Raw genomic sequence first — 26809 nt, 5'->3', positions numbered from 1 at the left:
TTGAGCTTCAGTAAGGTCTTCCCCACCAAAGGTATGGGAGGATAAGCATACAGGAGGCCGGTCCCCCAATGGAGGAGAAAGGCATCCGACGCTAGCCTGCCGTGTGCCTGAAGTCTGGAACAGAACAGAGGCAGCTTGTGGTTGGTCTGAGAGGCGAAAAGGTCCACCGAGGGGGTGCCCCACGCTCGGAAGATCTTGCGTACCACTCTGGCATGGAGCGACCACTCGTGCGGTTGCATGACTCTGCTCAGTCTGTCGGCCAGACTGTTGTTTACGCCTGCCAGGTACGTGGCTTGGAGGAGCATGCCGAACCGGCACGCCCAACGCCACATCCCGACGGCTTCCTGACACAGGGGGCGAGATCCGGTGCCCCCCTGCTTGTTGACGTAATACATTGCAACCTGATTGTCTGTCCGAATTTGGATAATTTGGCAGGACAGCCGATCTCTGAAAGCCTTCAGTGCGTTCCAGATCGCTCGGAGCTCCAGGAGGTTGATCTGCAGATCCTTTTCCTGGAGGGACCACAGACCCTGGGTGTGAAGCCCATCGACATGGGCTCCCCACCCCAGGCGAGATGCATCCGTCGTCAGCACTTTCGTGGGCTGCGGAATTTGGAATGGACGTCCCAGGGTCAAATTGGTCCGGATGGTCCACCAGAGCAGTGAAGTGCGGCAACTGGAGAGGCGGATGACATCTTCTAGATTCCCGGTGGCTTGGAACCACTGGGAAGCTAGGGTCCATTGAGCAGATCTCATGTGAAGACGAGCCATGGGAGTCACATGAACTGTGGAGGCCATGTGACCCAGAAGTCTCAACATCTGCCGAGCTGTGAGCTGCTGAGACGCTCTGACCTGCGAAGCCAGGGCCCAGAGGTTGGTGGCCCTCGCTTCGGGAAGGTAGGCCTGAGCCGTCTGGGAATTCAGCAGCGCTCCTATGAATTCCAGAGACTGAGTTGGCTGGAGATGGGACTTTGGGTAATTTATCACAAACCCCAGCAGCTCCAGAAGTTGAATAGTGCACTGCATGGACCGGAGGGCTCCTGCCTCCGAGGTGTTCTTGACCAGCCAATCGTCGAGATATGGGAACACGTGCACTCCCAGCTTGCGTAGGTAGGCCGCTACCACCACGAGGCACTTGGTAAACACTCGTGGGGCAGAGGCGAGCCCAAAGGGCAGCACACAATACTGAAAGTGCCGTGCGCCCAGGCGGAATCTGAGATACTGTCTGTGAGCTGGCAGTATCGGTATGTGAGTATATGCGTCCTTTAAATCCAGGGAACATAGCCAATCGTTTTTCTGAATCATTGGCAGAAGGGTGCCCAAGGAAAGCATCCTGAACTTTTCTTTGACCAGGAATTTGTTCAGGCCTCTCAGGTCTAGGATGGGACGCATCCCCCCTGTTTTCTTTTCCACAAGGAAGTACCTGGAATAGAATCCCTGCCCTTCCTGCCCGGGTGGTACGGGCTCGACCGCATTGGCGCTGAGAAGGGCGGAGAGTTCCTCTGCAAGTACCTGCTTGTGATGGGAGCTGAAGGATTGAGCTCCCGGAGGACAATTTGGTGGCAGGGAGGCCAAATTCAGGGCGTATCCGCACCGCACTATTTGGAGAACCCACTGGTCGGAGGTTATGAGAGGCCACCTTTGGTGAAAAAATTTTAACCTCCCTCCGACCGGCAGGTCGTCCGGTACGGACACTTGTAGGGCGGCTATGTTCCCGTGGATCCAGTCAAAAGCCCGTCCCCGGCTTTTGCTGTGGAGGCGCAGGGGGCTGCTTAGGCGCACGCTGTTGACGAGAACGAGCGCGCTGGGGCTGTCCCTGTGCCTGACGAGGCCTTCGGGCCGGCTGGTTGTACCTACGCTTTGCAAAAGAATAGGGTGCAGCCTGCCGGGCCCGGGAAAAACGTCCACCTGCTGAGGTGGGTGCTGAAGGCGCCCGGTGGGAGAGCTTGTCGAGAGCGGTTTCCCGCTGATGCAGTTGGTCCACCATCTGCTCGACCTTCTCACCGAAAATGTTATCCCCCCGGCAAGGGACGTCGGCCAGTCTCTGCTGGGTGCGGTTGTCCAGGTCAGAGGCACGCAGCCATGAGAGCCTGCGCATCACTATACCTTGGGCCGCAGCACGAGATGCCACGTCACAGGTGTCAAAAATACCCCTGGACAGGAACTTTCTGCACGCCTTCAGCTGCCTGACCACCTCCTGATAAGGCCTGGACTGCTCCGGCGGGAGCTTATCGACCAGGTCCGCCAGCTGTTGCACATTGGTCCGCATGTGGATGCTCATATAGAGCAGGTATGACTGGATACGGGTCACGAGCATGGAGGATTGGTAGGCCTTCCTCCCAAACGAGTCCAGAGTGCGAGCCTCCCGCCCCGGGGGCGCCGAGGCGGTATCCCTCGAACTCCGTGCTCTCTTGAGAGCAGAATCCACGACCGCTGAGTCATGGGGCAACTGAGGCCGCATGAGCTCTGGGTCAGAGTGGATCCTGTACTGGGACTCTGCTTTCTTGGGAATGGTGGGGTTAGTTAATGGTCGCACCCAGTTCCGAAGCAGCGTCTCCTTCAGGACATTGTGCAGCGGCACCGTGGAGGACTCTCTAGGTGGTGATGGATAGTCGAGGACCTCGAGCATCTCGGCCCTCGGCTCTTCCACAGAGACCACGGGGAAGGGAATGCTGATAGACATATCCCGCACAAAGGAGGCAAAGGAGAGACTCTCAGGAGGTGAGAGCTTCCTCTCCGGTGAAGGCGTGGGGTCCGAGGGGAGGCCCGTAGACTCCTCTGAGGAGAAATATCTCGGGTCCTCCTCTTCCCCCCAAGAGTCCTCATCCTCGGTATCGGACATTAGCTCATGTAGCTGAGTCCGGTACCGGGCCCGGCTCGACGTCGAGGCACCAAGGTCTCGGTGTCGTCGAGCGGTGGACTCCCGCGCCGGCGGGGACGGAGCTCCCTCCATCGACGTCGACGGGGACTCCACCTGCGTGGCTGTCGAGACCGGCACCGCAAGCGGCGGCGGTGTCGACGTCCCCGGCGCCGGGCTAGAGCTCGCCGGCGCCACAGTCATCGGCGCCGAGGGTGCAAGCACCCCCGGCGTCGGCACAGCCTGGCGCATCAGCCCTTCCAGGATCCCCGGAAGGATGGCTCTGAGGCACTCGTCCAGGCCCGCTGCCGGAAAAGGCGGTGGGGCCGGTAAGGGTGTCGGTGCCGGAAGCTGCTGGGAGCCAGGAGACGGCACCGAGGTGCCGGAATCCCGACGCGTCGGTACCTCCACAACCTACGGAGACCTCTCCTCTCGATGATGACGCTTCGGCGTCGACTCCTCTTCGGGATGCACCGAGGGCGTCCGGTGACGCTTCTTGTCCTTTTTTCGATGCACGTCACCGGCGCCGGATGGCATGGAGGAGGAGGAGGTCGATCCCCCTCGGTCTCGAGGTACCGGGTCAGACAGGGTTCGGTCCCGTGGCTCACGAGCTGAGGGAGTGACCGGGGCCGATTGCCCACGCGGCCTCTCAACCCCACTCTCACCGGCGGACCGGCGGGCCGACGGGACCTGTTCTCCTGGGGTCGCTGCCATCGGTGCCGATGTCTCGGGCATCGATACCGGTACCGAAGAGCCGGCCTTCGATACCGATGCCGTCGAGGTCGACGTCGAGGGGCCGGCGCAAGTTCCAAAAAGACGGTCCCGCAGAACTTGCCTCGCAACCTGAGTCCGTTTCCGGAGACCGAGACACAAAGCACACGACTTGAGATTGTGCTCCGGCCCGAGGCACTGGAGGCACCAAGCGTGGGTGTCGGTCTGCGAGATCGGCCGGCCGCAGCGACCACACTTTTTAAATCCACTCGGGACCTTCGAGGACATCGACGGAAAAATCGCGTCGGCGAAGTCAAAGTCGTCAATGGTGGCTAAAATCACACCACGAAAAAATAAACGACCGAGCGACCACTAGGCCGCAACGTGGCGTCCCCGCTGGAAGCGAGGGAAAAGGGGAGCGCGTGCTCCACACGCGCAGATTTTTTTTTTTTTAAATAACAAACAGAAGAAGGAAAACCGAACGGTAATCCGAGCGAAGCGGCGATCCGCGTAAACGCGGTCGAAAAATCCGGCGGCTGAAACAGAGAGAGTGGCAGAAGCACAACTCTCTCCAGTCGCGGAAAAAAAGGAACTGGCGGGAGCGGTCGCGCACGGGCGGGAAGACGGCCGCGCATGCGCGGTGGGCGTGCCCTGCGTGCCGACCGTCCCGCGAAGCTTTTTCCGGTTGGTGGGGGCTGCCGCGGACGTCACCCAGTCGTGAGAACAAGCAGCCTGCTTGTCCTCGGAGAAAATACTATACCAGTATAGGAGAAAAAAATATAAACTTGTGATTTTTTTTTCATTATAAATAATTTCTATAAGCTGTTACATATCTATTATACCCAGTGCAAAATAAGACAGCAGATATAAACTCTCAAATTGGAAATCTTCCAAACACTAAAATGAAAATAAAATGATTTTTTTCTACCTTTGTTGTCTGGTGACTTTGTTTTTCTGATCATGTTGGTCCCAGTCTCTGATTCTGCTGCTCTCTATCTCTTCCCTTAACTCCATTTGCAGGGCTTCCTTTCCATTTATTTCTTTGCTTTCCCCCTTTCTTCATTTCTTGCCCTACATCCATAGGTAAAAGCTGGGTCCTACCCGGACTTGACAGGAGGAGGTATAGAGTGGATCCAGCTATTTTATTCATCCATGTGCAGTTTCTCTCCTCTTTTCTCTCATCTCGTCAGTATGCATCTCCTTCCTCTTTCCATCCACATCCAGCATTTTTCTCTCCCCATCCATCCATGTCCAGCATTTCTCCTCTCTCCTCCCCTCCATCTATGTTCATCTCTTATCCTCTCTCTTCCCTCCCCTCCATCTATGTCCAGCATTTCTCCTCTCTCCCCTAAATCCATGTGCATCTCCTCCTGTCTTCCCTCCCTCCCTTCCATCCATGTCCAGCATTCCTCCTCTCCCCCTCCACTCCATCCATGTGCATCTTCTTCCTCTGTCTTCCCTTCCTTCCAACATTTCTCCTCTCTTCCCTGCCCGCCACTCCATCTATGTCCAGCATTTCTCCTCTCCCCTCCATCCATGTGCATCTCCTTCCTGTCTTCCCTCTCCTCCATCCATGTCCAGCAACTCTGCTCTCTCCCCTGCCCTCCCTTCCCATCCATATCCAGCGATTCTCCTTTGCCCCTATCCTCTCCTCCCATGTCCAGCGATTCTCCTCTGCCCTCCCCTCTATGTCCAGCGATTTCTCCTCTCCCCTGATCCTCCTCCCATCCATGTCCAGCGATTTCTCCTCTCCCCTGATCCTCCTCCCATCCATGTCCAGCGATTCTCCTCTGCCCTCCCCTCCATGTCCAGCGATTCTCCTTTGCCCCCTATTTTCTCCTCCATGTTCAGTAACTCGCCCCAGCCTCCACCTGCCCCCGTCAAGTTCCAGTACCAACCCCAGCCCTACCTGCCCACCCTTTGCTCCCCGACAGCCCTGCTTTCTGTTCCTGATGCCCAATGCATTTAAATCTTTAATTTTTTTTTTAACCGGAAGTCACAGCGCCATTAGTGAAAAGACCAGGCTTGCCTCCTCCAGCCTTCCCTTCATTCCCTCTCAGTGTCCCGCCCTCACGGAAACAGGAAACAATGTCAGAGGAAGGCGGGACACAGAGGGAACGAAGGGAAGGCTGGAGGCGGCGAGCCTGGTCCTTTCACTAACGCCGCCGCTGCGACTTCAGGTAAAAAAATAAATAAATAAAAGATTTAAACACGTCGGGTGACAGGAACAGAAAGCAGGGCTGTCGGGGGAGCTAAGGGCGGGCAGGTGAACTGGCCCTAGATAAAAAAAAAAAAAAAAAAAAAGGTGCCGGTATGCCGTACCAGCACATAAAAAGCACTGCGACCGCATTTACCTGTGCTCCTATGACTATCAGGCAAACAGCACCTGAGTGATGCAATAGCGCACAGATTTAAATTAGTTCTGCTTGTAATCTGCCCCTATGATCAGAGAGCCTTGACGACTGCAACCTACTCCTCACTGGCCTCCCACTTAGCCATCTATCTCCCCTTCAATCCGTTCAGAACTCTGCTGCACGTCTTATATTCCGCCTGAACCGATATACTCATATCACCCCTCTCCTCAGGTCACTTCAGTGGCTTCCAATCAGATACCGCATACAGTTCAAGCTTCTCCTTCTTACATACAAATGCACTCAGTCTGCAGCCCCTCATTACCTCTCTACCCTCATTTCCCCTTACGTTCCCGCCCGTAACCTCCGCTCACAGGACAAATCCCTCCTCTCAGTACCCTTCTCCACCACCGCCAACTCCAGGCTCCGCCCATTTTGCCTCGCCTCACCCTACGCTTGGAATAAACTTCCTGAGCCCTTACGCCAAGCCCCCTCCCTACCCATCTTCAAATCTTTGCTCAAAGCCCACCTTCTTCAATGTTGCTTTCGGCACCTAACCTTTATACCTTTCAGGAAATCTAGACTGCCCCAATTTGACTGACTGTACATTTGTCCTTTAGATTGTAAGCTCCTTGAGCAGGGATTGTCCTTCTATGTTAAATTGTACAGCGCTGCGTAACCCTAGTAGCGCTTTAGAAATGTCAAGTAGTAGAGCAGCACTCTTATCGTAGGGGTGGAAAAGCATCTTAACCCTAAGCCAGCTCTGAGGTTAAGGCTCTGTTTCCGCCCCCCCCCCACCCCCCAGAGTCAAGCAGCCTGGGCTGTTACTGTGAGCCCAGGCTGCTACCGTGTCCTGGGGTTCCATAGGACCCCCAGACCCACCTCCTAAAACAAGGCCCTGGTGGCCTAGTGACCCCTCCCCCAAGCACCCACACCCCCCCCCTCCAGGGACAGCAATGGAGTTTCTCCCTTATAATTATTTATTGCATCTGTAGCCCACATTTTCCTATCGTATGGCAGGCTCAATGTGGCTTACATATTGCTTTAAAAGCAGTTACAAAATTTAGATTTGTAGAAGTCTAGTACATAATGCAGAAGTACAATATGGTAGGGAAGCCTCTCCCAGCACATCTCAGGGCGCCACCATTTTGAAAGCGGTGCTGGAAAGAGGAGGGACCAACGCTGAGGTACGGGGAGTGGCCAGGTGGGTTTGCCACGACACACCAAGAAAGTGAGGTGTGGGGGGGGGGGGGGGGGGGGGGGGGCTTGTGTCGGCCACCCACTTGGGCTGCCAAGTATATTTTTTTGGATGTGAGGGCCTTGCTTTGAAAGGGGGTCAGGGGGTCCTATGGACCTCCAGCCCCTGTTTGACAGGTCTGGGCTTTTGGGATCCTTCTGTACTTTCCCAGGATGATCAACGCTAATAACATGCTTTAATTTGCAAGTTATTAGCGTTGATCATTGGGGAGTTAATTCCCTGCGCTGTTTTGGAACAGAGTGGGGAACTGATCATCAGGGCCTCAGTGAGGTCTGAACCCTGTGGTGTCTAAGCTCCTGTAAGACAGGTAATAGCACAGGAGTTTGGGCACAAGTGTAACTGACATGCACCAAGGGGCCAGCAATATACATTGGGAGAATGTGGAGAGACTAAGGGTGGAGACAGCATTAAGGAGGAATCGAGGGTATGCTTTATTCTGAGAAGCACCCTCTCTCTTCCCAAAGGGGGCCCCAAAAAGACTGAAAATCATAGGAATAGGAAAACATTCAAGTCTGTTTATTTTCAAAGTAAAGATTTTAGATGATCACTTCCTAGTCTCGTTAACCTTCTATTTGGCCACAGGAGGATTTTATATGAAGGCACAGCTGCGACCTTTTATTTCCCAGAAACCTCCCTTCAGAAGTTAATGCACACACTGATAAGATCTGAATCAGATTTCCTCTATTTATTGATATTCCTCTTTCTAGTCACTCACATTTTGTAATACTGTAAGCAGCTTTAGGGAGGGGGGAGGAAGAAGAGGGCAGGGACAACAGATCTGCTTCTTAAGGAGATTCAATATATCAAGCCTAAGTTTGAAAAATAAAAACAAAATCCTATAAATGCGATGTTTTAAAAGGAGTAGCATTAACTGTCAAGGTCAAGCACCTGGATTAGCTAAAAAAACAAAAAACCCAAAACAAAACAGCTATCACTATGTAACATTTTTTTTTGGTACAAGAGGTGGTTCCTGAGGAAAGCATGACCTCAAGAAACAGACCCTTACAAATGCTAATGACTTGCTAAAGAATCCGACTTGGAAAAAAATTAAGCTAATAAGGCTTGCAGAATCCACCCCTCCCCTTCAAAAAAATGAGTAGATACTCCAAAGTAAATACCTGAGGGATGGCTCCTAAGATTTCCTCCACGCTATTATAGCCATAAGATTTGGGATGCAGTGCCTCTCCAACATATTTGCCATAGGCTGTGGAGAACTCATGAAGGAATATCTGCTGGTAATGGTAGGTGTGAAGCAGAGACCTCACGTTCTTTGCAAAAAAATATAAAGTGGTGAGCCTCACACATTCCTCAGCCGCATCACTGTAAAAAACCTGTATAGGAGCAAAAATTCCATCAAACTTCTGCTCTAACTAAAGGCCTTACCACAGACACCTACCACTCGTCATGCTACAGAACATACTAAGGATAACACATCAATAGCTACAGCAAACTACTGCGATGCTTAAAAAATAGTCCAAATCACTGAGGCTCATTTCTAATACCGTACTGCTAATCACTTCTTGTCACCATACTGTCACGGTTGCAAGACCATCATCTTAACTTCTTCCCAATCTAGACTAATTTCTTTGCATTTCCCCCTCAATTATATTTGTTGAATTATCTTGCCCGTTACTACCCTATTTGCAATTAACACCAGTAATGTGGACCTGTACTGCAACAGCTAGGAACTTAATTATACACCCAAGCATAGTCAATTGCCAAGAAAGCTCCATTACCCCCTAGTGTAGGTCACATGTAATGCAATGAATGGGCAGGGAATTTCCCATCGTATGGCAGGGTCAATGTGGCTTACATATTGCTAAAAAGGCAGTTACAAAATTTAGATTTGTAGAAGTCTAGTACATAATACAGAAGTACAATATGGTAGGGAAGCCTCGCCCAGCAAATCTCAGGGCGCCACCATTTTGAAGGCGGTGCTGGAAAGAGGAGGGAGTACTACTGCAATCTGGGACAATGTCAAAACAAAGACCAAATGGTTCCTTAAGGCTCTGCTGAAAAAAATTTGTAAAAGTGTATTAATGGATTTCAAACAGATATAGTTAAACTTATCAATTTTACTGAACCCTCCCTTGAGAGCTAAAAGGCAAAACTCTGCCCAGACAGTCCCAGAATGATCTCTCATAAGCAACCCAGCATCCCAGGTGGTTCCAAAAGGATGCTAGTTTTTTTTTTCTTTCTAACAAAACAGAATCGTTTTCAATCCTGTCACTCACTTTTAAACAGCAGAACCTGTTGCCTTTGACCATAAAATGGTTTTAGCACAATGCTCCCATCTGAGCAATGTGCTGTACAGACACTCCCATCGTGGGATAATGTCTGATTTTAAATTGTTCACTTTATTCACAGAAGAGCTCCACAGGACTATCCAATGTGGATTCTTCACAACAAATTCACCCTATGACTGCAGCTTTATAAAGGAAAAAAAAAAGTGCCTTGAACACACTACATACATACTTCAACCAAGTAAGGCAAACTCTTCAAAAGCTCTGTCAAGGACATGAACCCATATTCACATGGATTGAGGGGAACTTTGTGGATATCTTCATAATGCCGTCTAAGCTGGTCAACAGTGAGTGTGTGTGTTCCATCCAAAGACATTAATAGCACCAACAGCTGTGCAGTTAAAGTACGTAAAGATTTCCTGTTTATCAGCTGAATCTGTTTGCCAGACTCTGTATCTGCCACCTACAGAAAAAAAAATAATTAAGGTTATTTAAACTCACATTGCCATTTAATAGACTTAAGACCATTTATCTTTCCCAGCTCAGATGGTGAACCACTGGTGGAAAATTTTGAAGAGGCAGACAATTTTACCTGGACCTGTGAGTTTAATTTACAAAAAAAAAAGTACAATTAAGACAAGTCATAGCATTAGAAAAACAATTTTTAAAAACACATTTCTGTAGCAACTGTAAAAAGCAGTGAGGCTCGATATTCGATGCTGGGCTGTTTCCTGTGATTGGCATTGAATATATGGTTTATTTTTGGCCAGTTTAAACTTAACTGGCTAAGCCAATATTCAGCGCTGGCTGGCCAAAACACAGGTCTGCTATTTAGGCGGCTTGATTTGACCGCCAAACAGCCAGCGATGCGCTGAATATTTGCTGATAGCAGGTTACATCAAGTGATATAATCGATTAGCTGCTAAGCGCAGACAGCAAATATTAAGCTAGAGATAACAGGCAGTCTCCCACTGAATATTCACAGATAGCCAGTTAAGTGCTATTTAACCGGCTACTGGCTAGGAGCTGTTCCTGGCTAGTTAAATAGTGCTGAATATTGGGGGGGGGGGGGGGGGGGGGGGGGGGCGGAGAAGGAGGAGGAAGTTGTCTTTTCAATCAAAAAGAAATCAACAATTAGGGTTCCCTTTGGAAAAATAAAAGGTTTCTTTCAATAAGATTTTTCTACAGGTGGAATGTATTAGCACTGGCAGATTGACAGCCCAAGAATTCTTTAGTTTTGAGAAAGTTGATACCATCTAAGCAAAGGTTCTTTAAAACTACTTGTCCCACTGCACTATTTGCATTGGAAGTATGATCTAGGAAATAAATGTGTTGTAAAACTATGTAGCAGCAGCTCTACAGTTGTCTTTTGTAGACATTTGCTCCCAACAGGCTATAGATACTGACAGGACGCATCAAGTCAGGGCTTTTACCTTGTCTTGTGCAGAGAATACAGCTGTAGTTTGTTCTATTATAGCCATTTGCAACCTTTTTGGATCACATGACATAGAAAATTGGCACACCTTCAGAGAATTATTGCTTACCTGATAATTTTCTTTCCTTTAGTCCCTCCAGACTAGTCCAGAGCTTGTGAGTGTTATGTCCATTGACCAGCAGGTGGAGATAAAGAACAGAGAATTGTGCTGTGCTCTATTAGACCTATGTGCAGCTCCAACAATTCAGTATGAGTAACAAAACAGCAGAAAAGTAACAGAAAACATGTAAAGAAATAACTTTGTCTTTTACCATTTGAAAAGATTTCTAATTATACAAAAATATTAGTGAGCCTTGAACATAGAGGTAACAGCAAGATATATGCTTACAAGAAGAAATTACAAAATAGGGAGGTTTCTGGATAATCTGGAGGGACTAAAGGAAAGAAAATTGAATCAGTTAAGTCACAATTTCTCCTTCTTTAGTATCCCCCAACTAACTGAGAATTGCTTTTTCTTTTTACATCCTGCAAGTTCTGAAGTAGGGTGCAACTCAGCTGCAACTGCCCTGATAACAGAGGCACCAAAGGTAGCATTCTATCTAGGCATTACAGGATGGATATAGCAGAAAGAGAAGATAAGGAGAGGATCAAGTCGCTACTTTGCAAATCTTACTTAGTGAGAACTGAATGAGACACCACTCAAGAATGTGTCACCCCTTTAGTGGAGCAAGCCTTCAACTTGGGGGGGGGGGGGGGGGGGGGTGGCTGACAACCGGCAAGGAGAAAGGCAGAGGAAATGGTTTCCTTTAACCATCAGGCAATGGTAGCCTTAGAAGTTGCTTCTCCTTTCTCTGTTTTATCAAACAGAATGAAAAGGTTATGTAATTTCTGAAAATAATTGGTCACTTCCAAAAATCTAAACAATGCTCTCTTAACAGGTCCAAAAATCTCAAAGTAATGAACTAATCTCCTTAGTTCTCTGTCTAAAGAGAAGGGAGGTCCACCAGCTGATTTAAATGGAATGGAGAAATAACTTTTGGAGTGAAGGAAGGCACAATTTAAAGAGAGACCCTGCCTCTGTAATACAAAGAGAAGGATCCCTACAGGAGAAAACCATAAGTTCAGAGACTTTTCTAGCTGATACAAACGCTACCAGAAAAAAATGGTCTTTATAATGAGATCTTAAAGTTGATTACTTCAAAGGTTTAAAAGAGTCTTAAAAGACAAGATTAAGCTTCCACTTGGGACAAACTGCATAAAGTGTGGACTAAGACAACCAACACCCTTTAAAAAAATAAATGACATCTGGATTTGCCACTACAGAAGAATTTCACAAGTGACCCCTAAGAGACATGCTAAGGCTGCCACCTGAACTTTTCAAGGAGGCAAGGATTAAACTTTCCTGAAAATAAAAAGCTAGAATTTGGAGAATTTAAGAGTAAAATGGAGACAGGGCACTCTCAGAACACCAACTTTCAAGAGTACTTCAGACTCTTTCATATGCCGTGGATGTTGCCTGGAGCAATGTAGTGATCACTTCTGAAAAATCCTTTAGGTCTTAACCTTGACCTTTCAAGAGCCAGGTCATAAGACTAAAGTGGGATGGATCCTCAATAAAATTGGACCTTGACATAATAGACTCTTGTCTATTATGTCAAGGCCCAATCTGAAGGGCTGGCTAACTTGCAGTCGAATCAAATCTGTATACCATGTTGATCTTGGTCAATCCAGGGCCACCAGGATCACCAGACCTGAATTTAATCCTGTGTGATGTAAGAAATGACTCAGCATCGGCCACAGAAGAAATACATACAGGAGACCATCCGTGGCCAGAGTTGCACCAGTGCATTCAGACTCATTGTAACAGGTTCCCTATAATGACTGAAACAGTATGATAGTTTGCATTCTTGCTTGTCGCCATTAAAACCATCATTAGTCAACCTCAGCGATTTGCAATGAGGTGGAATGCTGTGTGGATAGCTCCCATGCCCTTGTTCTAGGGAGTATGTGCTGAGAAAGTCCGTTTGAACATTCTGCATTCCTGCATTATGCGCTGCTGAAAGACTGACAAAGTGCTTCTTCACCCAGCTGAAGAGGCGGCATGACTCAAACTATATAATGGCTGAGAGTTGCTCCATGTTTGTTCACATACATCACTGCTGTGGCATTGTAGGAAGAGACTCCGAGTCTGAACGCATTCTGAGAAAACGGTTAGCAGAGATTTTCTGATCACACTAAGCTACAGATTTATTGACCATGAGGTTTCCATCTCTGACCACTTGCCTTCAATTTCAATTTATTGCTTGTATTCCACCTTATTCCCAAAAGAGTTCACCACAGTTCACATCAAAGCTAAGTGATTTTCCTAGAATTACATCAGTGGTTTAGAAAACATCTCACAAAGAGAATTATAGAACAATTTTACAATTTGCATGAACATACTACATATTGCACTGGTTTTATATTCTGTGTAAACATAATACATATTGGAATAGTTGTTAGTCGGTAACACACAGGGCGATATATGGTTTCTCACTAGTCATTAATCATTGAATATGAAAGTTTTCAGTTTTCCTCCTAAAGGTAAAATAGGAGAATTCCAGATGGATTGAGGTAGGTAGGGAATTCCATAGGGGAATGATCTTTAAGGAAAATAAAGCATTACAAGTATTTGAAGAAGCAAACATTTTTCACCCTTGGAATACTGAATTTCAAGAGGTGTTGTAGTCAAGTGGAGTGCCTGAATATGAAGCTTTTAAAGATGTCGTTCAGCATTGCTGAAGTTGATCCATATATGACTTGAAAGAAATAGACAGGTAGCTTTGAATAGCATTCTCTTCAGGGTTGGAAGCCAGTGTATTTGTTTCAAGTAAGGTGTGATTCTGTCAAATTTTTGTAATCTGAAGATCAGCCAGGCTGAAGTGTTCTGTATTAGTTGGAGTCTGGACATCAATTTTATGGGCAGGCCTGTATAGACCGTTATACTAATCTGTATGAGAGAGAACGAGTGATTGAACTAGCAGGGCAAAAGAAGATTGGTCAAAGTAGGATCTGATCAGTTTGAGCTGTCTGAGCTTGTAGAATATATTTTGCTAGGGTTACCATATGGCTCCAGAAAAAGGAGGACGCACTGAGCCATGGAAAGCAATGGAAGTAAAGCCCGGCTGGCTCAATTACTTCCATTGAAAGCAATTGCTTTCCATTGAAAGCAATGGAAGTAAAACCCGGCTGGCTCAATCCGTCCTCCTTTTTCTGGAGCCATATGGTAACCCTATTTTGCCATAAATGATTGCTGACTGATTTGATTTCGTCAGCAGAGTCCAAGGGAGATGACATTGGTAGTCCTGAGAGAAAGGAGCTCTAGCCCATAGAACTGCCTCCAAGGTCGCCAACATAGAGCCTAAAGTCTGGGAATAATTTCAGTCCAAGGACTGTACTGCTGCTCTAAGTGTCATATTTGAGTTTGAAGTTTCAGCTGTCTGTGGTCTGAAAAACACTTTTTCCTGTTTCTTGTCGAACAGAACTCCCAGGTACTCCAGAGTCCGCATTGGGATGAGCTTGCTCTTTGCGAAATAACTACATAGCCTAGAGACTGGAGTAGTTGCACCATTCTGCAGTTTCCTTGCAAGCTGTCTTGGTAGGTCTTGATTGATTAGTCAATCGTCCAGATAAGGATGAATTGACTCCTCATCTGATGACGGCTGCTATGACTACCATGACTTTGAAAATGTTTATGGAGCTCTGGCCAAACTGAATGGCATTGCCTGAAACTGGAAATGCTGATCTAGGATGGTAAACCTCAAGAACCACTGATTCAATCGTCCAGATAAGGATGAATTGACTTCTCATCTGAGGAAGGCTGCTACGACCACCATGACTTTGAAAACGTTTATGGAGCTCTGGCCAAACTGAATGGCATTACCTAAAACTAGAAATGATGATTTAGGATGGCAAGAACCCCTGCTGCGGAGGCCAGATTGGAATGTGAACATACACCTTTGTGAGGTCCAGAATGTTAACTATTTGTCCGCCCAAACTAAGGCCATCATAAAGTGTACCCTTTTCATCCTGAAGTGAGAAACTCGCAATGGTTTAGTTTCCTGAAATCTAGAACAGGATGGTAGGTGTCATTCTTTTTGGGAACCACAAAGTAAATTGAGTATCTTCCTAGGCCTTGTTCAGCTATCGAAAAGGAACAATCCAGCTCCCTCAGAAAGGTTAATGTGGACTGACCACTGCCTACTTGAATAGATGACCACAAGGGGATTCTAAAAAGAAACCCATGATAAGGCAGAACTCCAATTTGTAGCCACCTCTGATGATGTCTAAGACCCACTGGTCCTGTTCTAGATTTCAAAAACACAAAATATGTCCTACTTCTTTGGTCATCACAAGGAGCCAAGTACACAGAGTCTGAATGCACTGGTGCAAAGTTGAAAACAAGACAGTCTCCTGTATGTGACCCATGCTGGGTCATCAAACTCTCGAGAAATCTGGAAAGATGACCCCCAACTCAAACTCTTGAGGATTGAACCTGGACTCCATTGTTGGCAGGCATGCACAGAGTTTGCTGAAGCTCTGGCTGGGAGCCAGATTTCCTATCCAAGCGAAAGAAAGGTTGTCTACCTCGAAATTGAGAAGGCCAATCACCGAGTCCACCCTGGTCTGTATTTACAGCTAGTTTCTGAAGGATTGCAGCATTAAGTAGAGAATATGCTGGAAAGTAATTAAAAAAACACTGTGCTGTGACAGACTGAAGGGAAGTGTGGGAAACGCCGCAAAATTAAACTACATTTCATGGCGCACAAGTAACCTCTTCTTTAACTAGAATCAAGTAAGCAGGCAGCGAAGCGAGCCTTACCAATGCTTATGTCAAGCTCAGTCCCCCCAGTTACAGTTGTGAAAATTCCTTTACAATTTTTTTTTGGCTCCATGGAAGAGGAGAGTGGCAGTTGGGGGTGGGGGGGTGGGGAGAGGAAGCAGAGTCTTCTAGGTATATCCCCTGAAATCTTTTCTGGTCACTCCCCTTGCTCAACTAGAAACCAATTAACCAACTGGATCAGGAGCTAGCCTACTTAACTAGTCCAGAAGCTACGGAATACGTCATCTTTCACCTGCTGGATATACAAAATTGTGCTATTCTCTATTAGGCCTGTGTGCAGATCCAACAATTCAGTATTTTTATATATCTGTTCAACGGACATAATACCCACAAGTTCTGAACTAGTCTGGGGGGATGCTAAGGAACGGCATTTATGTGCCCTGTTACCAGCATCGATTCACTCAGCAGCATGCTGCCTCAGGGACCTGTTTCCTGTGCCACTCCTGGTGTGACACTGCCTCAGGGAGAGTGAGGTAGAAAAAACTCCTTCCTGCAGCTAAACTGTGCTGCTGTCTGTTAGCTTTGGGGACCTCACTTCAGAATTGTACCTTTATCATATTCAAACATATGAACAGAGAGACATGTACTCTTCCAGGTATCTAAAAATCTGCAGCACCTGGCAGGACCCTGGATAGCTTCTGACCATTAGTCACAAGTTCTTCAAATGGGCCAGAAGCAACCTCACTAGACTGGTCCTCGACTGCACAGAAAGCCCATCACTAGCTGGAGAGATAGTGGCTCCATGGTGCCTTTTATAGAGCAGGCATCATAACTCTTAAATCTGTCTCCATCTGTTGGCTAAGGGGCACAACCCATTCATTCTGAACTGCTCAGGTAGACAAAAAGGAACATCAGTGTGGTTTTGCTTTAATTATTGGTGCAAAGCTTGCAGGTAAAAATTACCAATGGGATTGTTGCCAATAATTACTAACTCTCAAAGAACAAAGCAGAAGCCTGCTCTAAACTTACCTTCACAACATGGCAAAGTTTCTGTATTAAAGCTGGAACTGAACTAACATCGTAGTCATGGAGGCGCAAGGTGTAGCCAAATGTTTTGCCATACTCTGTTAGCAGCTCAGTCATCATAAGGCAGTTGTCTTTCTGAAATCGCAGCAGTTTAACAAACTGGGCAGCTAAAGCTTTCAGCCGTTCCATTTCTGTGAGGATTAGGATCTTCTCCTCTCCACATTCCAATACCTAAATAAAAAGTGTCCAGTATTGAGGAAATTCACTGACTGGGTGATCCGGACTTAAATACAAAAGGAAGTATCTACACATTTTTAAAAATTGTTTATTGCTGGCACAGACAAAACAAGAATCCTGTTAGATGTCAACTCAAACCAATACTGAAAACATTTCCATTGCAGGTTATTGAAACCAAAACTGAACCTTTGAAGAAGGAATTACTTTTGGGTTAATATTCAGCCCTCAGCAGACGGTGTTTACTTTAAATGCTGGCCACAGTGGACTTTTGATACTCAGACATTCAGCCCTGGGCTGTACCTGGATACCAATGCTAAATGTTTGAGTATAAAGTGGCCACTGGCACTTATCCTGGTACTGGCAATATTGAGACCAGTACTCAGATTTATTTAAGGTATTTGATATGTCTGTCAAGAAGCACCTAGCCATCTGCCTGGGGTTATCCCATGGCCACTTAGAGGGTCTATCCTCAGCACAGCTCAGGTCTGCCTAAACCTGCCGCTTGTGCTCTACACTAGCACCCTCCTCCCACTAACTGGGTCACAACCGCCTCTGGGCGAGTCTTACGCTCTCCAAATATCCCCAGCGATTTCTAGGTTACTGGGGGCCACACTCCCAGTGGTCCCACAGTTCCCAGAAAGCACTCAAAGACCCAACACCCAAACCACCAGGATTCTTTATCAATCCAGACAGGTAGAACAAACAAACAAATGTGTTTATTCTCACACTGGAATAATGAACAAAAAATGTGCAATTAACATACAACAACAGTTAACTGAAATATGGATCAATTATAACACTACCTAAGCATCTATATACTGTCTAAATAGTACCTGTGAAGGTCAGGATATAGAACTGTTCACAAAGCCTCTGGAAAGAGATCTGTCTCTCTTTCCTTCTGGGCTAAGACTGAAGCAATAACCAGCAATAACTGCTGGGTAATTTCAAAGTCGAGGCAAATACAGCACAGTCAACAAGATCTATATATATAAAAGGCACTTTGAAGCCTCAAGCCGGAAACTTGAGGCGCCTGAGATATCCAGTTTGGCCTGCAGGCTCCAGTCACTGTAGCTCCGCCCTCGCGTCAAAACGCGATGACGTTGAGGGCGGGGCGGCCCTCGCGTCAAAACGCGATGACGTTGAGGGCGGGGCGGCCCTCGCAACCACATCACTGAGGGACGAAGAGGAGAGGTGTGCAACTCGGAACGGAGGCATGGAGGGGGTGTCTGCAACTCGGGAGGGAGGGAGGACGGGGGGGGGGGGGATTACCCTGCTAGCACCCGTTTCATTTTTGCCAGAAACGGGCATTTCTTACTAGTTTCAAATATATACTGCTTCTTGCTTCCTGTTTGTGTCAAACTAAAGAAAAAACACTCAGTTCTCTATAATAGCTTTACAGCAAAGAAACACCACCTCTGGCCAAACAGGAGAAATACACTTCAGAACAAATGTAAAATGTATTGGATATTTTGCTGCAGGCTTAAAACACTGTCTCTTCACAACATCTATCTGCCAAGACAATCAAAACAGTATACAATAATAAAGTTCAGGTCACTATCTATTAACAAAAAATAAATATAAAAGTTCCTGAGCAAATACGCTCATCGCTCTAAAAATATAACATGGTTAGAAATTAAAAAAAAAAAACCCCAAATAACTCAGAAAACATAGAAATATCCTGAGAATGCACAGAATATAACAAATCCTAACTATCTGGATAGTTACCTGCATATAACCACTAAACATAACACTCCTGACTCTGCCTTTGCTTTGCCTTCTACCCACAGGCAGTGCCACTGGAAATCCAGGTATGGACCTAGTCAGCGAGACTTATTTTAATTTTAGTTACATTTATACCCCGCGCTTTCCCATTCATGGCAGGCTCAATGCGGCAGGCAATGGAGGGTTAAGTGACTTGCCCAGAGTCACAAGGAGCTGCCTGTGCCGGGAATCGAACTCAGTTCCTCAGTTCCCCAGGACCAAAGTCCACCACCCTAACCACTAGGCCACTCCTCCACAGGTAAGAGCTGTTCCTAACCAGATAACTTCCACTGAATACCAACTCCTTTAAATGTTTTGGTGTACACTTAAATTGTCAACTACTACTACTTCAGGCAAGACGAACCATGAAAAGGCAAGTGGGGAGTGGATAAAACTCATACGAGTTCAAAGTTTGAAAACCAAACACATACTTCAAAAATCTTAATCCTTACTTACTTGCAGGACATCTGGTATGGCTTCAAAAAGTTCCAAAAGCTTGGTGAATCCATAATAAGCAAGTTTGCACTGCCGGCCAAAGTGGTGATGATAGGAGGGAATAAATTTATTAAATGGCATTCGGAAATGAGGCTGATGACGCAACAAGTCGATTAACTCCTTGGCAAATTGTTTTGTCCTTTGAATTTCATCAGGGGTACGCTCTTAAATGTAAAAAAACAAAAAAAAAACATTAAAAAAAATAGGAGAGTATGTTTTCTTTCCCACATAAAAAAATACAGTCTTAAAAATGGATGGAGAAATGCGATCTTACCTGCTAAATTTTCTTTCGCCTCCATTATAGGCAAATCTCTTTTATGCATATTCATTGTGGATATCCTGAAAACCTGGCAAGGGGTACTCCAGGACCGACTTGGGAAACACTGCTCTAGACCATTCACAATCAATGAGTATATGCCCTCCTACCAGCAGATGAAGAGACTAAGAACTACTAGTGACGTCACAACAGAAGCAAACACCCGAGAGGAAAAGAACAACCATCGTGAAAACGCAGCAGTGACATGCCTGTCTGAGACTGAACAGTGATGCCTCATGTCAAGACACAGGTATTCCTAACTTGTTTCTCTCTTTTCTCTCCCTATTGATTAACAATTTATATCCACTGTCTCCTGTAAATATATATATTTTTTTGTATCACCAGTGCTTTCTTCAGCGTTATAGAGACCTCTTCAGAGTCCAGAACCTTGCCCCTGTGCTGGTGCAACCAAAATGGAAAGAGAAAAAGTGAATCAATTCTTCACTCTTTATATAAAGACAAGGGAACACAATGAAATTACATGGAAATACTTTTAACACAAATAGGAGGAAATATTTTTTTCACTCAGTTAAGCTCTGAATTTGAAAAAGGTTCGGACAAGTTCTCGGAGGAAAATCCATAGTTTTATTGAGATAGACATGGGGGAAGCCACTGCTTGCCTTGGGATTGGTAGCATGGAATGTTGCCACTATTTGGATTTCTGCCAGGTACTTGTGACCTGGATTGGCCACTGCTGGAAGCACGATACTGAGCTAGATTGACCATTGGTTTGACCCAGTATGGCTACTCTTATGTTTTTAAGCAGCATAAAATCCGTTTTACTCTTTTGGGATCTGCCAGGTATTTGTGACCTAGATTGGCCACTACCGGAAACAGGATACTGGGTTTGATGGACCTTTGGCCTGTCTCAGTATGGCAACATTTATGTTCTTATGAGAAACAGAAGAAATGCAGACGAAGCAGCAGGTGAGGGTTCGGGAAGATCTGGGGAGACTAAAAGAAAATTGGAAGGTAGGATCTAATTTCTCCTTCCTTAGCATCTGCTCCAGACCATTCCCAATGAGTGGGAAGTACCAGATCAGTACACAACAAGGGCAGGATACAGACAAACCTCAAGCCAGCACCGTAGCACTGAAGTCTGCTTCTCTCCTGGCCTAAATATCCACAAAGGAATGTGGAGACACCCACATGGCTGCTCTACAAATGTTCAGAATGGGAATGAAGGCCTGCTCAGCCCACGACAGACTAGGCTCTTGTGGAATGCCCCCTCAACACATCAGGGACCCCTCTTGTCACCAAGTAAGTACAGACAGGAAATAACCTCCTTGATCCACCAGGCAATCGTGGCCTTAGAAGCTGCTCACCCTTTCTCTGGCCTGCAAAGAAAAGAGACTGATTTTCGAAACTCAGCTGCCTTTTGCAAATAAACGGAGGGCCCTCTGCATGTCCAACCGAAAGAGAGGACCTGCTGAATCCTCCCTGCAAAATACCAGAAGAGTGATAGCCTGGTTCAGGTGAAAAGAAGAAATGACCTTTGGCAGAAACAATGGAACTGGATGCAACATCATGTTCTCCTTGAAAAAAAATAAAAAAAAGATTAGAAAGGGCTCCCTACAGAGCCTGTAACTAAGAGACCCAGTGAGCAGAAGTAATGGCCACCAAGAAGGCAACCTTAAGGGAGAGATTTTTCAAGGCAGGTGAGCTCAAGGATTCAAAGGGTGCTTTCAACTAGGCTAACATGAGGTTCAAATCCAAAGGAGAATGACAGAATGAAAAGGAGGCCTCAAGTGTGTCACCTTTGCAAAAAGTGCAACACATCAGGATTGAGGGCTATCGATCAACTGGCCCTGGATCAGACCCCGAAAAGCTGACAGCAGCACCAAGTGCAAAATCAGAGACAAAAGGGTCAAACCCTTCTCCAAACCATCCTGAAGAAACTGCTGTCAGACCAGTCCTCAAAGATACGCCAAACCCTCACATACGCTAAGGAAGAAGAACACTTCCTACAGTTAAACAAGTGGAGATGACCTCTGCTGAATAGCTTTTCTTCAACAATCACGCACGGTCACGAGCCACACCATAAGCAATAATTGACCCATGTCTGGCACAGTGACAGACCCCCAACAAGTGAAGAGGGGCCATCTGAGCCAACCGAAGGGGCTCCCCGAGCACCAACTGTACCAGATTGCCATTATCACTGGTGTCTGGGCCAATCCAGGGCTACAAGCACAACCCGGCCTCTGTTCAGCCAAGGATATCAAGCTTGGCTGTCTCCACTGTCAGAGGCAATTCCTCATCCCTATGCCACAGCTGTCACATTCTCCAAGAGAACCCTAATTGCCTTGTGAATTAAGAGAGTCTGAGAGGCCACAAGAGCCAATCGAATGGCTCTGGTCTCCAGGTGAGTGATGGACCACTGCATCTCCTTGGCAGACCACTGGCTCTGACAATACGCCCCTCAACTGGAGAGACTGGCATCTGTTGTCACCAATGTCCAATCTGGAGGCTCCAGGTCCATGTCCTTCGACAAACTGGTAGTGTCCAGCCACCAGAGGACACTGTCCCACATTGGCTGCCTCAAGTGCACACAGGAATGAAGGTCATCTGATATCAGAGACCACCAGGACAACAGCGCCTGCTGCAGAGAGTGCATATGTGCCCTCGCTCATAGCACTACCTCGACCGCTGCAGCCATGGATCCCAACACTTGCAAGATCTCTCAAGGCTGCCATAGATCCAAACACTGCAAAATACCTCAAGCAGCTGGACACACACAATGGACCAGATGTTACACCTGTGCCTGAATCTTCAAGATCCGGAATGCTGGAAGAAACACCTTGACCAAGATGGTAACGGAAACTGATTCCCAAGTACTCCAAGGACTGCATGGATGTGAGCCTGCTTTTGTCAGTTAACCATCCAGCCGATATGCTGAAGCAGACTGATCACATGAGAGGTGGCCCCTGCTCTCCTCATGGGACTTGGCTCGAATCAGCCAGTTGTCCAGGTACAGAAGAATTGCTCCCACGACCATCACTTTCGAGAAGGTCCTCAGTGCTGTGGCTAGGCCAAAAGGGAGGGCCTTGAACTATAAGTTGCACCCTAGAATCACAAAGTGCAGAAAATTGCAATGGTCTGGATGGATGGGAGTGTGCAGATAAGCTTTGGACAGGTGCAGAGAAGTATGAAACTCCTCCTTGCACACAGCCATTATGACCTCCCACAGGGTTTCCATGCAAAAAAGGAATCAACTTGAGTGCTCTGTTGATGCCCTTTAGGCCCAAGATCTGACAAAAGGACCCCTCCTTCTTGGGCATCACAAAGTAGATGGAATACCTGCCAGAACCTGTCTTGGCCAGAGGGACTAGAACTATTGTGTCCAGCATCCAATAGTTATCCACAGTCTACTGCACACAGACTGCCTTCTGTGTCGCCCTGCATGTAGACACCATGAAAAGGTCAGGAAGAGGATGATGAAACTCCAGAAGGTAGCCGAACTGAAGAACATCTAGGACCCAGTGATCTGTCATAATCCGGGCTCAACTTCAGTACAAATATTTTAATTGTCCCCCAATGGAAGGATGCAGAGAATGGGCCCCCAAACCTTCATTGTGCTGCATAGGCAGAACAGAAAGCTCCTTGATCTCTCTCATGACCCCCATGTTGGCCACCTCAAAAAGACTGAAAGGACTGAGACCTGGCCCAAAAACATCCACGATGCGAACTAGCAAACCATCCTAGACAAGTAAGTTGAGCCAACTGAACCCTAGAGATTCCCCTCAAAACTTGCCCAGGATCTGCTCCAATCGAGGAACCTTGGACTCACCCTAATCTTTCACCAACTTCTTGAAAGAGCTCCCACTCCTGAAAGGCCAACTGATTCAGACGCACCTTGGACACTACGTTGGTCGACCACTAATGGAGCCAGAGAAAATGGCAATCCACCACAGGCAAGGCCAATGACTTCACCAAGGCCCTAACAAAATCATATAGGGTATCAACCATAAATGTCATCCCCAGCTCCAAACAGATATTATCTGACGCCTCACCTGGGGCATCTGGCAGATTGTCCGCCTATCAGAAGCAGGCTCGCACAACATAACCACCACAGATCGCAGCTTGCAAGGACAGAGCAGAAACCTCAAAGGATTGCTTAAGAGCCTCAATGCAATGATTCTGGGGATCCTTGAGAGTTGCACCACCCTTGGCTGGGACAGCCATTTCTTAGTCACAGCTGTAACCAAGGTGTCTACTTTAGGCAAAAGAAACCTGTCCTGCTCTTCCGCTGGAAGCTGGTAAAGGTGGGCTATAGTTCTGGCAACCATGAGAGGTGCCTCCGGGTGTTGCCACTGTGCCTCAACAAGGTCCTTCATGTCCTCATTAAATGGAAGCACTTTGGTTGCGGGTGCCCTTCAGTAAGGGATTCCCCTTCCTTAGAGTCAAAGGTTTCTCCTCTTCCAGCCCCAAGCAGCACAAAACCTTGGAGGTCAATAGGGGCAGCCCCTACCTGTGAAAAAATCCCGACTACTGAAGGATCATCTCCCAGCGAAGGCTCAGACCCATCTTCCGGGAGGTCCTGGGGCCAATCCTCCTCTTGTAGAACCTCTCTTCAACCTGAGAAGCTGTGAAAATCACAGCTCATCCTGCTCTAACCCCATGAGATGCAGGCATTGCCCCAGAGAGCTCTGGCTGGTCCTGAGACACCAAAGGTTTGAGCTGAGGAGCCAGGCAAACCCTGCTTTAAGCAAAAGGCTTGATGTAGAAGTCTGGAACCAGTTAGACCGTGGTAATCGGGATCCAAGATGGCGGCGGTTCGAGATACAGCGCCAGATGTGCCCTGACCGGCGACAAAAACGCTGCTGAAGGGGGTTCCTCTCCTACTGCTGAAATGGGGAAAAGGAGAGGCAAAGTCAGGGAGAATCCCTCAACCCCTGCCGGGACTCACCAACTTCAACAAGCGACTTTCGAACAGTTTGGAGTCATGCTGGGTCCCAGGTTGGCTTCTACTCCTGCTGTCGATGCAGGCGCATTGGAGTCTGCTAACAGTGCAGACGGGGTCTCCCTGAGCCCCGTCAAACGTGCGGCTCCTCCCGAACCAGGAACGGGAAGTATGGAGACAAGTCTTGCAGTTCAGTCTCCAAGATGAGACCAGCGCAAGGAGGGAACTTGCCCATACTGAGTGAAAGATTAAACATCAACAGATTGGAGGAATAGCGATGCCGGTACCTGTGCTGTCTTCACAGATAGTGAGTACACTGGAACAATCTGCTAACGCTCCTCTCCCTGTTTTTTCTATGGAGAGAATGGAAAAACCGGCTGTAGTGACAGAGTCACTCTGGGATTTGACTTTTACTATGCAATCTTCTCTACAATCGTTGATACTTAAAAATACTAATATAATTAAGACTCTTTCTGAGATTGCTCTTACTCAAACACGGGAAATTACTAAACAAGCTTCGGTAGTGAAATCACTAGTTGAAAGAACTCAGAAATTGGAACTTGTGGGACAAATTTCATTAAGGGAGAGGAATTTCACTTCCAGACGTCTAGAATATTTAAAGAACCAATCCAGGAGGCTGAATCTGAGGCTGACTAATTTTCCTAGATCACCTTTAATAACACCGATACAAATGGTTAAAAAATATTTGGTAGAAATTTTGGATATGTCAGAGGAGTCATTGCCACCTATAATTCGGGCGTTTTATTTACAAACCAATATCAAAAAAACAGTAGGAATGTTACAACCCCAAGCAGGAGAAGCAATGAACCTCACATCCTTTTTGGAATCTTCTTTAGAGACTATAACTCAAAGAACAACTATGCTGGCTTTGTTTGCCCTGGAAATGGACAGAGATGCATTCCAGAAACTTTCCTTTCGTCATTTAAACTAATTATTTGGGATCTAAAATAAGAATTTATCCGGACTTGTCTAGGGAAACACAGAAAAGACAAAAGGCTTTTTTAGCCTTACGTATGAGGACTTTGGCGATAGGTGCAAATTTTGTACTTAAATTTCCCTGTATATGCCGAATATTTCAAACTAAACAATTTCAATTCTTTGATCCTAAACAACTAGAAAAATTTTTGTTAAGTAAAGAAGAAGTTAATTTAACAGTTTAATCGCAGATGAAGCACTGAAAGATAGCTTAGGATAAGTAACCAGAGTGAATTTGCTGTATCTAATATAGTTATTTACTAGATATATATCTATTTTTTTTCTTCTTGGATCAAATTTCTAAGAATTATTGTGGTTGTTAAGGTGATTATATTTCTAGTTAATTTGTTTTATATAACTTTTAGGAATACATTTTCCAATTTTGTGTAGTGTCACTTATAGAGGTGTACGAGTGTAATAAAACGTATAAATAAAAAAAAGAAAAGAAAAAGAAGTAAAGTCCATAAGAATGTAAGTATTGCCATACTGGGACAGACTGAAGGTCCATCAAGCCCAGCATCCATTTCCAACAGTGGCCAATTCAGGTCACAAGTACTTGGCAAGATCCCAAAAAAGTACAATACATTTCATGCTGCTTACCTTAGAAATAAGCAGTGGATTTTCCCCATTTTAAATAATGGTCTATGGACTTTTCCTTTAGGAAGCTATCCCAACCTTTTTCAAACCCTGCTAAGCTAACTGCTTTTACTACATTCTCTGGCAACAAATTCCAGAGTTTAGTTACACGTTTTCTCCGATTCGTTTTAAACTTACTACTTTGTAGTTTCATTGCGTGCCCCCTAGTCCTAGTATTTTTGGAAAGAGTAAACAAGCAATTCACATCTACCGTTCCAATACGCTCATTATTTTACAGCCCTCTATCATATCTCCCCTCAGTCGTCTTTTCTCCAAGCTGATGAGCCCTAGCCACTTTAGCCTTTCCTCATAGGGAAGTCGTCCCATCCCCTTTATCATTTTCGTTGCCCTTCTCTGTACCTTTTCTAATTCCACTATACCTTTATTAAGATGCGGTGACCAGAATTGAATACAATATTCGAGATGCGGTCACACCATGGAGCGATACAAAGGCATTATAACATCCTCATTTTTGTTTTCCATTCCTTTCCTAATAATACCTAACATTCTATTTGCTTTCGTAGCCACCACCGCACACTGAGGAGAGGGTTTCAACGTATCATTAACGCCGCTCTCCTAGTCTTGTAAGGTCCTCTTATAATTTTTCACAAACCTCTTGTGATTTAACAACTTTGAATAACTTTGTCTCGTCAGCAAATTGAATTACTTCACTATTTACTCCCATCTCTAGATCATTTATAAATCTGTTAAAAGCAGCAGTCCCAGCACAGACTCCTGGGGAACCTCACTATCGACTTTTCTTCAT

At 46.4% G+C, this 26809-nt stretch overlaps 1 protein-coding gene across 4 annotated transcripts in view; it reads right to left on the bottom strand.

Annotated features, from left to right (window-relative positions):
• Window positions 1-26809, bottom strand: part of MARF1 (meiosis regulator and mRNA stability factor 1) — a 104485-nt gene that overhangs the window by 13455 nt on the left and 64221 nt on the right. For all 4 annotated transcript variants that reach the window (XM_030213631.1, XM_030213633.1, XM_030213632.1 and 1 more), the window contains 4 exons: window positions 19157-19359; window positions 16706-16933; window positions 9652-9882; window positions 8295-8507 (listed from right to left, as the gene is read on the bottom strand). In XM_030213631.1, the coding sequence (XP_030069491.1) occupies window positions 8295-8507; window positions 9652-9882; window positions 16706-16933; window positions 19157-19359 (875 nt within the window). The remainder of the gene's footprint in view (window positions 1-8294; window positions 8508-9651; window positions 9883-16705; window positions 16934-19156; window positions 19360-26809) is intronic.

This window comes from Microcaecilia unicolor, chromosome 8, assembly GCF_901765095.1.
Source record: "Microcaecilia unicolor chromosome 8, aMicUni1.1, whole genome shotgun sequence".
NCBI lineage: Eukaryota > Metazoa > Chordata > Amphibia > Gymnophiona > Siphonopidae > Microcaecilia > Microcaecilia unicolor.
Note: the sequence above shows the minus strand (reverse complement) of the source record. Positions and strands in the feature narration are given on the sequence as shown.